The sequence below is a fragment of the Anopheles coluzzii genome, chromosome 3 (genome assembly GCF_943734685.1).
Source record: "Anopheles coluzzii chromosome 3, AcolN3, whole genome shotgun sequence".
In the NCBI taxonomy this organism is placed as follows: domain Eukaryota; kingdom Metazoa; phylum Arthropoda; class Insecta; order Diptera; family Culicidae; genus Anopheles; species Anopheles coluzzii.
The window spans coordinates 90,152,348-90,165,800 of NC_064671.1; the positions used below are offsets into that span (position 1 = coordinate 90,152,348).

The 13,453-nt window shown below is 50.0% G+C and overlaps 1 protein-coding gene across 1 annotated transcript in view; it reads right to left on the reverse strand.

Annotated features, from left to right (window-relative positions):
• Positions 1-5,418: 5,418 nt before the first annotated feature.
• The window catches only part of LOC120956409 (putative transcription factor SOX-15), a 52,425-nt gene continuing 44,390 nt past the window's right edge, over positions 5,419-13,453 (reverse strand). The window contains exon 3 of the mRNA XM_040377862.2: positions 5,419-8,829. Coding sequence (XP_040233796.2) covers positions 6,815-8,829 — 2,015 coding nt within the window. The 3' untranslated portion in view covers positions 5,419-6,814. The remainder of the gene's footprint in view (positions 8,830-13,453) is intronic.

The window sequence follows — 13,453 nt, forward strand, 5'->3', positions numbered from 1 at the left end:
GTGGACTGGATTGTATTTCCCTACCGTTTGCCTCCGTCCTGCGGTACGATGCTCAAAGGCGACATTTGCCGGCACCGTACCGAGATACGCGCGATGCAAAACCGACGCCGATGACACACACCACCCCGGGGAAGAGGGCTCCAAAAGCGAAGGGGATCCGGGCAGCAAGCGACGAACCTTGCGGATGGGCGAACGGGAAAGAGTTTGTTTTAATTCAGTGATTTTGCGTCGCGAGCTGCGTACGCGAAATCAATGTCGCAATGTCATCGCAAAAAGCCCCGCACCGCGGACGTTAAGCCCGAACGGGTTTGGGCTGCCAACGCCAACAGCAGCAGCCCGCATTACGCAAAAGCGCGCAACGGCGGCAACGTGGCATCCTTGCGATAAGACATTTTGTCGACAATTTATTGTCAAACCGGCCGGTTAAATTTAATCGCAAAAATGTAGAATATATTATATCATTAAACGCTAGGCGGAGACCTCTCTCTGTGTGTGTTTGTGCGCGATCGTAGCTACCATGTACTTGGCTGAAGTGACCGTACGGCAGTCTTCGAGGACGACCGGGCTGTGTACCACCGTTTCCCGGGGGTACTCTCTAGCTGCTGCTGCTGCTGCTGCTTCTGCTGTGTGAGCTCGTATCGTCCGGAAATCAAAATGGCCTCCGTGTTTGCACCAGGGGCTGCCCGTGTTTGCTAAAATACCAGGCTAGTGCGTCCAGGCTAGAGGAGCTGTCGCGGGTTGATCGGGGCCATATCGAATGGATCACAACTTACGAGCGAAACGGGCGCGCGCTGGCATCGGTGTAATTCCGCATCGATCGCGCACGGTTGGCATTTGCCACGCATCACGGGTGAACGAGATCCTTGGACGTCCACCGAGCAAATACCTCGTCTACAGCGGGGGGCGCGTGTGGGTAATCGTCTTGCGTAGATCACAGAGGGCCCCAACATCTTCCAACCAACTCCTAAAGCAAAGCACCCCAATGTACACGGGGTACCGTTTGGCTCATTTCCATTTCCGCCGAGTTTGCCGGGCGCGCTTGTTAGTTGGAGCGTCCACTGGCATTAAAGCGTGTTAGGGCAGGCAGGGATCTCGGCGTGGTAGGGCTATAAATTTCCACCGGAACAGATTTACTGCTACCGAGCACGGGCCTAGCTAGCGCTCCCGTTAGTGGCCGTGGAGCGATCGTTAGAGGCATCCCGTGTCCGAAAAGGGCCGATCGAATATGGAGGAAGTAATGGGTGGTTATAAACTTACGTGAATGGCTCCAGAGCGGTCCAGGCAACGTTGGGAAGAAGCGCATTCCAGGGGTGAGTGTGTCCAGTGCGATACTATTTGGGGAAATTTGTGCTGATCCATCGAGACGCCAGGAGCTGTCGAAGCTTACTGCGATGTGAGGTTAACCTGTCAAAAGTAGGCCGCCATGTATGTTGTTGTGATTGGAGCAGGCGATGACTTCAAACCTAGTGTGCTCCGTAACTCGATCCATCCAGCTTCCAACCAACATGGCGTCCGTCGGTTGTTCACTGTGCAGTAGTAATGTGATATCACGTCCCAAACACAAGCTGAAATCTTGCTGGTCCTGTTAACCCTAAGCTCCTGGATGCGATCTCAAGATCTTTAAAGGTACTTCCCTATTTCCCGCGGCCTGTCGCACCTGCAAACCCCAGAGATTCAATATAGAGGAAACTAACGCAAATGGATACTTGTGAAGCGGACCAACACACCAACAGGAACGGCCAGCATTCGCTCGCCATATTCGGCAACGGTGGGAACCGAACGGAGGGTGAAGCTCGAAAAACTTGTCGCAAAACAAGTGGCTTATCTGCTCTCCAACGCCAGAAGTTTGTAATGTGCACCGAGCTGCGGGGAATTAGCTGTTTGCTTGTCGTAACACGAAACTTAAGATTTCTTTTCCCTCCCACCAGATCCTGCTGCACACTGGAACGATATCCCGCTGGAAGTACACCAAGGGGGAGAAAGACGTGCGTGCGTGTGAGTTTGCCGTTCCAATTTTCCACCCGCCGGAATGGGATGAATGAAGACCGCGAAGGTTAATGAAACGTTGTTTTCGCGAAATTCGGTGCATTCGATTCGGTGAGCTACTTGTTACCTTTCCCATTCCTATTTTTTGTGGTTGTTTTTGCCACACCGTGTGCAGCCCCCGAGGGAAGGTTGTTTGTAGTACGAGCGTCCTCCCTCTCCCTTCTGTGTGTGTGTTCGAGTCCATTAATCCCGCGGGCGGACGGAGGAGGCATTCCATGTTTCGTATTAATTATAAACGCAAAAGTGTATCATTACACACAGCGCGGGTTTGCCTACTACAAGGTGGCTGAAGGTGATGTTGTCTGCCCCGCTGTGTGCCCAGTGTGTTTGGCCTTTGGGGTGAAGGGATCCTCCCCCCCACTTCTATGCCCCCTGCCAGCAGTGGGTGGTCTATAAAAAGGGGAGTTGCAACGTTGCGGTAGCAAAAGAAAAAAAGGAAATCCACCAACACACCATTCTGCCTACTACGATCGCGCAGCAGTTCTCTACTATTTCACCGACACCATCGCCAACTACAAGGCGTGCGGGACATGTTGCGCATGTTGTTGGATGTTTCCCCCAGCCGTCGCCCCATTCCCTGCCCTGCCCAGCCAGCGGAGAGTGAAGAAAAGGTTCACCTTCGCCAATGGTAACGGTGTGCCGGCGCGCCACCAGCTGTCCGTTGCGTACAGTGTAGCGCGGGTGGTTACGCGAGAGGGTTTTCACCCTCTCCCCCTCGAGCCACAGGTCAGATTAAGCACACTGCATACTGAAGGTGGCACCCAGGCGTGTTGCGTTACGCTGCGTTCGCAATGCGTTTTTCCTTCGGGTGCCTTCCTGCTCAACACGCCGTCAACTTCTCCAATTTCCACCCCGCTGTTGATATGAGTCGTATAAGGAACTGTGAAGCAGAGAAGAGAGGAGGGGAAAAGTGGAGATCTAAATAGAAGAGAAAAATCACAATCACCCCCAACGACCGAATCTACAGATCAACACAGCCCGCAAGCTGCAGACACACACTAACATACGAGCGCGACCGACCCGCCGAGGAAAACCGTGGGAAAATTTTGATTGTTTTTTCTCTGCTGTTGTTGCTCCTGCACTCGCCCCCCTTCCTTTTCCTCTCGGTTAATCTTATTCCCCCCCCCCCCCCAAATCGCGCACGCTGCCTGTTGTTTTTTTCTTGCTGCCCCTGCTGGCATTAATTAAATATGCGATTTAATTTATAATTTTATCATCATTATATATAGCTGTTTCTCTTTCGAACGTACCCCCTCCCTTCTTAACCTTCCCTCTATGTGTGCCTCTCTCTCTCTTTCTCATCATGTTTAAGATATCTGTCGGTGTGTGTTTTGCTGAGGTTCGTCGCTTCACGATTAATGATTGTGTGTTCGTGCGTACTTTCCGCCCCATGTGCTTAGTTGTAAATGTGTTCGTGTGTGTGTCTGTGTTTTCCCTTGCCCTTTTTTTCTTCTTGACCTCCGGCCGCGCTTGGTTTGGGTTGAGCAGAAGCCCTGCCGATTGCACTTGTGCCTCCGTGCAGATGCGTGTGTGTGGTTTTTTGTTATTATTAACGACCGAAGCGCGCGTGGAAAGCTTTACAAAGCGTACATTTTTACGTTCTCTCTGCCAAGCTTAATGGATGCGCCATTTAGCAGAACTGAGCTGGCACGTCGAGGTCAGACGGTAGGTAGGGTGGTTGTTTATACTATTCGAATGCGAAGTTTGAAAAAAGCTTAACATTATGTGCGTAGAAAAGTCCCGTTAGGATGGTTGGTTTTTTTTCTTCAACATCTTCTTTAAGCCACGATTTATTTATTTATCTATTTATCTCTGTATTTGTCCTAACACTTTGCTGGTCCGGATTTGATTTAGCTTTTAGCCATTTGTCTTCTTCGGAGAGCACTTTCAATCGATTATCGTTTAGCAGTTCATTTATAATATCGCGTGAGAGAGGTGACACTATTACCGATCTATTCAATATTGTTTTTCTATCGCATACCCTGTCTCTGAATGAAAAAAGCTTTGAAAAAACATACAAAACCTCATTTCTCTAAATATCACCAACAAACCACATCGCGCCACCCTTGTAGCAAAGAGGAAATAAAGATTTGGACACATTTTTCCCTCCTCTAACCCCATTTAGCCCACGAGAGTCCAGTTATGCCTCGAATTTACGACATTTCCGCAAGATAATAAATCTTGCCCATTAAGAGAATTTCCGCACCTGCTTGCTTTCTTTCGGCCGCTTGCTTGCCGCGCTCTTATCGTTCTGTGGGGGGGATGCAAATGAGAAAACTCCAGAGGAAGGAAGGAGCTCTTACTCCAGATACTGTAATTCTTGAAGTTCGTGCCCATTAAAGGGGACAGATGGAGGAAACATTTCACAATAAACGGGGACCACTTTCCAAGACGGAGAATGTGGATTAAAATCTGTACAGCTCCCGTCCGTCTAATAATGTCGTAAAAGCAGATCGTTTGCAGTTTTTCCTCCCTTTGAAGTCAGAAGGGTTTGATGGGCTTCCCTGTTTTTTTTTAGAAAAAGGGTCATACTATCTTCCGGGAATGAAAATCATTTTTCCTATACGTTTTCTAGCTCTCCTCCTTTCTTCTCTCTTTCTATCGGTTCATTTCCGCTTGCTCTAGCGCATGAAAATGAGTGTTAAAGATAAAGCGAAATGGGCAGCACTAGTGGGGCCTCGAAAGGGTGAAGGGGGAGGAATAACACCGCGCCACCAAACACACCGCAACAGGGAAGGCATCCCGGGCGCATTTCCCATGAAAAGCCACCGAGCCGGAACGGAATAGCACACATCGCGTTCCGCACGCCCCCTTACCGTAAAAAAGGGCAGGGGGAGAGGTGGAGGCTGGGGTGGAGTGGCGAGGTTGAGGGCGAAACGGTGGGTTGCCCATTTGACCCGACCGGAACGGAACTTCGGCAGTGCAGCGAGCGGGCGCTTTCTCCTTATCACTAAAGCATTGCTCTCGCGCGATTGCGTTTCGTGTTGCGCAGAGCCCACGCAGGGCGAGTTTACGCACAGGCTGAGGCGAGTAGGAGGCGTAGCACTCACTCCCGACCACTTAACAAGGCGAGTGGAGCAGAAAAGCGAAGCTCATGCTTAGCAGCGCATCTTAAAATCGCTAATGGCCAGCAGTCAGGCGCGCTTGGACGTTTGTGGCCGCCGTCGGATAACTTCGCGATAAGACGCGATCGCGATTTAGCGAAATGGGTGAGGCGTAGAGACTAAGTGCTGCTGTTGCTGCTGGGGCCAGATCATTGGGAGGGTCATCAAGGTGGTTGGACTTGGAGCATTCTTTCACACTTACCGTACAGCAAAATTTTTGATCGGGACCCTAAAATATGAAATAATCGAACAAACACACTCGGCCGTGTATTGGTTGAACATCTATCAATGCTTTTAATTTATTTCACTCATACATTCCTGGGGCGTTTCTGAACCGCTCTCTTTTTTTGTTATTCTAAACATACCTTACTCATTACGGCCAGGAAGGCCGCTTTTCCGACGTGAAAGTGAGCCAACGACGACTTGCAGGAAATCGAACTTCTTTTTGTTTTCGGGGAGGAAAATAATGAACGGAAAGCGCTGAACAAAAGGGGGAACAGAAGGAACGACACCTTTCCTCCCTCCAAACTCAGATGGTCGTAAAGTCAGCCTTTGATGTGATTTCAATTTAATGATCTTCTCAACATAAATGATTCATAGATACGGCTGCGCGATGATTTATACCGCTTTCGTGATTTTTCCCGATTCCTCCCAGGGCAGGAGGATCATCACATCCAGAGTTTTCCCACCAGAGACTCTCCCCTAAAGACACAAAACAGAAGGTGGCGCATTTTCGAATCGTCAATCGTCGTTAGGCACTCATCGTCACGCATGTCGCCGTTGGTTCCTACTGTTGCTAGCTCGCCTAATGCCTGGGCGATTAATTAACCTCTATAATAATGTTGTTTTCCTGCCCTCCCCACTTGCTACTAATCTACGATCATTATTCTAGCGGAATGTGATGATACTTTTCCCCTACTTAAGGGGGACTGATGTCTAATTTTTTTTACTGTTGCTTTTTGTTTTGAAAAAGTTTAACTATAACCTTTATGCGATTTTCTACATCCGCTTCTGTACAATATTCTCGCGCTCGTAACGAGAGTATATGATAGAAAAACACACGCTATGTACAAATGTCGTCTCACACAATACGTAATGCGGAAAAACTTGGAGCAACTGCAATAAGGTGCAAAAAAAAAAGATAACTTAATCGTCGCGCCTCTCCTCTCACACACATGGGTTCTTATTTTTACAAAATTGCATTAAAATTACGCTACACTGTTATTGCTCACGCTGGGGACGAAAGAAAAGCAAAACCTTTGGTTCACTCGTAGTCCGCGCTGTGGAACCCTCTGTTTTCTCCAACAGTTTACTCCCCAATATACACACAGTCACTTTGAACGTGGAATGGATTTTCGGTGGGTGCCACACGTTGGGGAATCGAGAAATGATCGTTAATTTACACAAAACACTAACAACTAAACAAAAAATCAAAGGGATTTGCAACAGCGTAACGAGTGAAGGGATTTGATTAATACGAGAGTACGTGTGTGTGCGGGCGAGCTTCTTCTAAACAACAAACAAGAAAAAACACACCTATAAACTGAAATGAAGCTCTACTACCTTGGGGGAAGAAAAGGATCTCGGATATAACCCACCCCGAGAGTCCTATTTTGAGTATTTCCACGAGCCCTCCGGGGACCCGGCCGTCCGGCAACCGCGCCCTAATTGCTGTAGCAGGTTTTGCGCACACCGGCCAGTATGTTGCTAAACTCGTCGTCCTTTAGCTGCTGCTCGTTCGCGACGTAGATGTCGGCCATCGTGCCAACGTTCGGGCCGAGCGGATGGCCACCGTGCTGCACCGACACCAGCTGAGTGGTTCCTCCGCCGGCTGCGGCAAGATGCTGCGCGTGCTGAAGCTGTGGCAGCGCGTACAGAGCGACCGGAGTGGAGGGCAGCTGATGCGATCCCGGACCCTGCAGCATCACGTCCGAAAGCTTGGGAATGCCTTGGGCTCCTCCTCCGTTGGCTGATAGCGAGAGCTGATGAGACTGTTGGTGTTGATGCTGCTGCTGTTGTTGTTGTTGTTGTTGCTGCTGCTGCTGTTGATGTTGTTGCTGTTGCGCCTGATGTTGTGGAGACTGGTGTGCGAGTACTGCACCTCCATACGTGTAGTACTCACCCTGCGGCAGTCCATAGATAGATCCACCTGCCGGGGAAGATCCTGCCGTCTGATGGTAGGACGCACTGTCATACCCGTTAAAGTTTTGATTGCTGTCCGGGTACTTGAGGTACTTGTCCAGATCGCGCGAATCAACACCCTCCACATCTTGTCCGGGGATACTGTGACTCTCGTACATGATGCCGTAGTCTTTGTAGGCATACGAGTACGTCGGCAGCGTCCCGTTCGGTAGCGACGCCGTGCCGTAGTAGCTATTGAGTTGCTCATTAGAAATCGCCTGTTGTTGCTGCTGCTGCTGTTGCTGTAAATGTTGTGCATTGCTGTTGCTGATCTGGGACATCTGCGTGTTTGCGGTGGAAACTGCCGCACCGAGCAGTCCGTTGGAGCTCTTCAGCTGACTCTGCGCGTTGGCGGCAGTGCCGGGGCTGTTGTTGCTGTTGCCACTGCCGTTGTTGTGGTTGCTGTTTGTACTGAGATGCGTTGGACCGTGGCTGCTGGTCGTCATGGTGGTCGTGCCGAGCGTCTGGTGATCCTCCGACGTTGCCAGCGGTGGGAAGTACGTGCCGGTCACGATGTGGCCCTGGTCCAGGATGCTCCGGTTCGTGCACATCACGTACATCCCGTTCACCATGGCGGTGGTCGTGGTGGACCCAGAGCTCACCGACAGGTAGTTGCGCTTCTCGTGCAGTCCGCTGCCATTAACCAGCTGTCCCACGCCTTCGTACGCGTATCGTTTTTCGCCACCGTGCCCAAATCCTCCGTACTCACGCTTCACGAGAGTGTCTTGTTGGTGGTGGTGATGATGTTGACTCTGATGATGTTGCTGCTGCTGCTGCTGGTGGTGCTGCTGTTGATGACTCTGGTGCGTTTCGTGTTCGTACGCATGGGCCTGGAAGGTGGCGGGCAGCTTCTGCTCACTCTTCACACCGTACACTCCGTCGTACGTCAGCTTCTGCTTGCTCTTCAGGTCATCGTAGCTGCCGGCGTGGGCCGAATGGAGTCCTCCACCGAAGCCCGGTTCCTTCTCCAGCTCCAACGGGCTCATCTCGGGTGTCGGCAGGGCAGACGACACATCGTCCATCTTGGAGTCCCCGTTGGCAGGTACGGCGCCTCCGTTTGCAGCCGCTGCCGCCGCTACGGCCGCCAGCTTGCGGCTGCCGACGGTCGGCGGGACGGCGATCGGTTCCGGACTTTGCGTTGGGCTCGAGTCGGGCGTGTTGAGTGCGTTGTTGCTACCGGCGTAGTAGTGCGGGTTGTACGTGAACGGGCTCATGCGCTGGGAGGAATCACCGTCGCCGTAGTTCAGTTCGCTCGGGGACGAATTGTTAACCGTAAGGTTGGCCCCGGCAGCACTGCCCTGGCTGTTCGCGCCCACCGATGCGCCCGTCCCGAGTGAACCGGCGGCACCGTTCGGCCCGGCCCGGGCTTTGGCGTGCTTTCGGCGCCGGGGACGATACTTGTAGTTGGGATGCTCGGTCATGTGGATCACTCGCAGCCGTTCCGCTTCCTCCACGTACGGACGACGATCCTGGGGCGTTAGAGAGCGCCACTTTTTACCTGGTGAAGAGAGGAAGAATACATTAGAGAGCAGTCGTCAAATAGAATTGGCAGGAAATGGTATCAGAGCAACATCAGCCATAAAGATCCTAATTTTAAGCTTCAAAAATTCAACACAAAAACGCTAAAGACGTCGGACGACGGGATCTTCCAATTACTGCCTTCGCATCGTTTCGATCTAACCGATTTTGGAGGGCTTTCTGGAAGGGGGGGGGCAAGGTAAGGAATTTCCACTGCTGCATTAAAATCACGATAAAGGCGCGTGCCAATTATACTCTGAAGTTAACACCAAAGAAGATCGAAAGAGAGAGAGAGTGAGAGAGCGAAAAATAGTGCTAAAGCTTGGAGTAAAAGAAAAGGCGAAGAGTTACTTCCAACCGATCGTTTGGGAAGCATAAGATACTCTGCAAGGTCTTTGTGTGCAGCCCGCAGCAAAAGCAAGCGACAAATCCCGAGCAGCAGCAATGAAACGAAGATGCTTTACACCCGCAGTGTTCGGGCAATATTCTTCGCTTTCCTTAGCCTGTCTCGTTTGTGTGCAACAACTACAAAAAGCTTCCCGACAGACAAACACACTGCACACTTCATATCACTCGTGGGAGAGTAAATTATGTTCTGGCGATAAATAATTCTGCACCCTTCAACCCCTCCCCCCTTGTTGCACGTGTTGGTGGCAGCGTGGCGGCACCGTCCTTCACTGGGCGGCGGCATCCTATCTCTGTGTCTGTGTTTTGCGCTCTTGTCTGAAGACGAGCTCGCGCTATCAGCACGAATCGCAACTTCCACAGACTGCGATGCGGCTCTCTTGGGCGCTGGCTGCCGTTCATTTTCGGAAGGATGCAACCACACACACACACGCGGGTGATGACACACACCGATCGGAACAGGCTGTACCGCCGCCGTTTGCGATGACATTGGTAAATTAAGTTTGACATTTATTATCAGCGCAACGCTCTACGCGCTGGCTGGTGGCAAACAGAATGGCGCGGGGTTTGTCGCTTTCGGCGCGTTCTGCACGGGGCTTGAGCTCATAAATCTGGCGATTGTTAGCGGTTTAAGCCCTTTCGGGAAGCTGGTCGGGGAGAAGGTGCGACTGCTTCGATTCGTTTCGGGCTGTCGAATTCAATTTAGCAACTGCCGGTGGTCGCCCGGGAGCATCCGACTTACCATCCGCGATCGGGGGTTTTGGGCTTGATTTACGCGAGCTTCCCAATTACTGACTCGGTGGCCCTTCCGCCGGGCGGCTTCTAGCACCATTCGCCGGCGTGCTGATTATCACACCTGGTTGCGATGATTGGGATCCCGGCTCGATCGGAGGATTATGCCAGGCAAAAGGAGAGTGGAGAGCATTTAATTGATGCACCGATGAGATCTCGTTTATCAAGATAATCGAAAAAGCGCTTGTACGACGGAAAGCGATGCCGTCCGATGGTATGTTCTGGAGTTGTCATAAAATTGTGTTACTAAAATGCATGATCGAGTTCAGAATTCACTCGCTCGCCAACTGCTATAAAGCATGCTGCTCCGTGCAAACCAAATTAATCACGCCACCAGTAACTTCAACGAACTAAAAGACACGAACAACCGAGACGCCTTCGAAACGTCTTCGTCTCTCTCTCTCGCAGCAGTCCAAGCAAAACAAGCAAAACAATCGAACAGTTATGGGACAGTAAATTTGTTTATGCTTTCATGCCGCTCCCTTTCACACCTTTGCTCTGCTCTGCTACTGCCTTCCACACATAGAGCAACAAACCTGCCGTGTAATATGAGCAGCTCCCCGGCCAAGGAGCAAAACATAGCGCGGGTAGGAAGGAGGGCAGAGCAGGAGGAGGAAATAAAAAAATCACGGCACAAACTATTATTCAAATAGACTTTGGCGTGCTGCTGCTGCTGCTGCTGGCGGTCATTGTACCGTTGTTCTTTCCCTGTGTCCCTTCCATGTTCCTCCCGTGGGGGTAACCCCTTTTTTGGGCTCGTGCTAAATGGAGCTGCTGGAACACGTGGTCAGCTTGAATATTAATGTTTTAGTTTTTTTTTTCGTTTTTGCAATGTGAGTGGATGTGTCGCGCGCTTAACATAAAATCCAAAGGGAAACGGGCAGCAAACGGAACAACGGTACGGGGAAAGCAATGGGAGAGTTGTTGGAGGTTTTTTTTTATTTATTTTGATGTAGTATATTTTGCAACATTGAACAGGTGCCCTCGTAGCAGAGGGTCGAAGTCATGCTGCTGGACCGTTTGGAGCTGTTTAGCGGTTGTTGTTGCTGTTCGGTCTGTTTGTTGCCGTCCTCAAACGGCTCTAGTGAATTTTAATCAACACAACGACTCCCGCGATCGTTTGTGCTCTTCACCTCCCCTTCTCGTGCATTTGCTAATTGCTTCTTGGCTGTTTCTACGCTTGTTCTTGCGTTTTGGGGACTTAAAATATCCATCATCCACTCCACCCGTCGCTACCCATCCCGAAAAGAAAGGCTTGAATCATTCCAGCTTTTCGGGGGGAGTTGGTGGGTTTTGATCGTTTCGATGATTAATGCCCGGTACAACTGGCGAGGTTGGTCCCTTGGAGGCACTCCGATTGGTGAGCGAAACAATGGCTAGTAATTAATCAACAATTACACCGCTCCGCTGGTTCACCCCCATACACGCACTAAATTGCCTCTTTTAGCGAGCAATTTACGGCGAGGATGAGTTCATCATCGACCGCCCGCAATTCAAACGATACGTTCGAATCCGTCCGTTACTTGCACACACACGCAGCTTTCAGAAAGGAGAAGCTTTGCTGCAGTGTCTCCGTGTACGGGTGAGCTTATTATTAAGATCCTGTGTGCCTCTTCCATAGTTCCTCCGCCGTTCCCATATTGGCTCGGAAATCCGATTGTGCGTGACTAAAACGTAACCGGAATGATGCGGCTGCTTCTCTCTGCCGCGCGATCCCCATTCGAATGCTGCTTTAATCGTACATCTTGCACTTCATCGCCAATTAGCGTGCATAACGTGCAAGGCAGCAATTATTTTTGAACAGTTTTTTTTGCTGTTGTTTGGTTCTGTCGCCCACTCCACTGCGGAATGTCACCAAACAGGGCAAGATGTGTGGGGAAGATGTCGGAACTTGTGCTATGTGTTGTGTAGTGAATTGCTTTTTTTTATTTGGTTTAAAAGTATTGTACTTTAGTTTTAAAATCATATAAGCTCGTTTGTTAATAAATATTAGATTCTAGGGGGATTTGGCGATCGATGTCACATCTTTAACGTGCTCAGCGAGCAATCACATCGCTTAAAAAGGCGGGACATAGCGTGTTTAATTTCCGTCACGTTTATCTAATAAGCTTATGGCATGGAAGACACTCGCACACAAGCTCATAAACAGAAAAAAAGATTCTGAGTGAATCGACATACGCAACACACTCTGGAAAGGCGAGAAAGAACGAATGAAAATTAATTGGAAAAGAAGCGAAAATTATACAACCGAAAAAGGTGCAAATAAAAAAAGGGAGAAAAGTATATGTTTTATTGCAAACGGATTATACGTCGGAGCCGTTCGAAATGTGTGCGTTGCCTGTGTTGTTTCTTTTCGCAAACAACAACGTGACACACACACACACACACAAGCAAAAAAGTACATAAAAATGAACTTAAAAAAGGATCAACAAAATCGCAAGCATTTTGATGAGTTTTGAATTATTCATTCGATGCACTTGCTTGGGTTGGGGACAGCCGAGGGCCATGTGGCGCTCCAGTATGAGCCGAACTTTTGAGGCATTTTCCCTCCGTTTCGAGCATGTTTGGGTGCTGCTGAGCTGGGAGGGAAGGGTCAGCATAAAAATGGTTGACAGTGTGTCAGGTTGCCGAGGGTGGATTAAAAATTCTAATCAGTCACCGGATTTGGTGTTGCTCACTTTTCCGAGAATGGAGCTGACGATTTCAGTTCATAATCACGCATTGCGGGCCGTGGTGAGTGGGTGTACCTGGGCAGGGATAACGTCCTGCAGAATTTATGATCTGCCCTGCCTCCCCCAAGCAATGAGACGTCTCCGGTGGGAGGAAGAGTGCGACGAAAGGGTTTTTTTTGGGTAACGAGCATAAATGAATTTCATTGCTCCGTTTCCGCCGTTGGCGCCACACGTTTCGGGCTGGTGTTGTTGTCCGTTTTTGAGTTTAAATAATAGGATAATTCTCCCGATTTCTTAGGGTGACCACCAACCACCACCCCTCCAGTGGTTAATGATTTATGGATCGGTTCGGGGTTTGCTGCTCGAGCTGCTTTTCATAAAAATCTAATAAAGCGTGTACGCGCGCAGTACACACTGACTTTGGCTTTGGTGCGGGCAAGTGTCCTCTTTCGCTTCCCTTTCCAGCTCGAAGTCACAGTCACGATTTTCGACAAATCAAATTCGAAAAGTATGTAATAAATAAATATTCCAACGAGAGAAAGAGAGGAGCAGCAGTGGGGAGCGGTGTACACTGACACAAAAGTGCGTGCCCAATCAGAGCGACGAAACCGTTCGATGGATTGATGGCATCGTAAGCTGAAGCCGAAAACCCAGAAATAATGATACGCACCTCGCTTCAATCGAAACTCGGCAAGAAGAACACGCGCACGCGTTGGCAAAGAATCGTTAATAGAC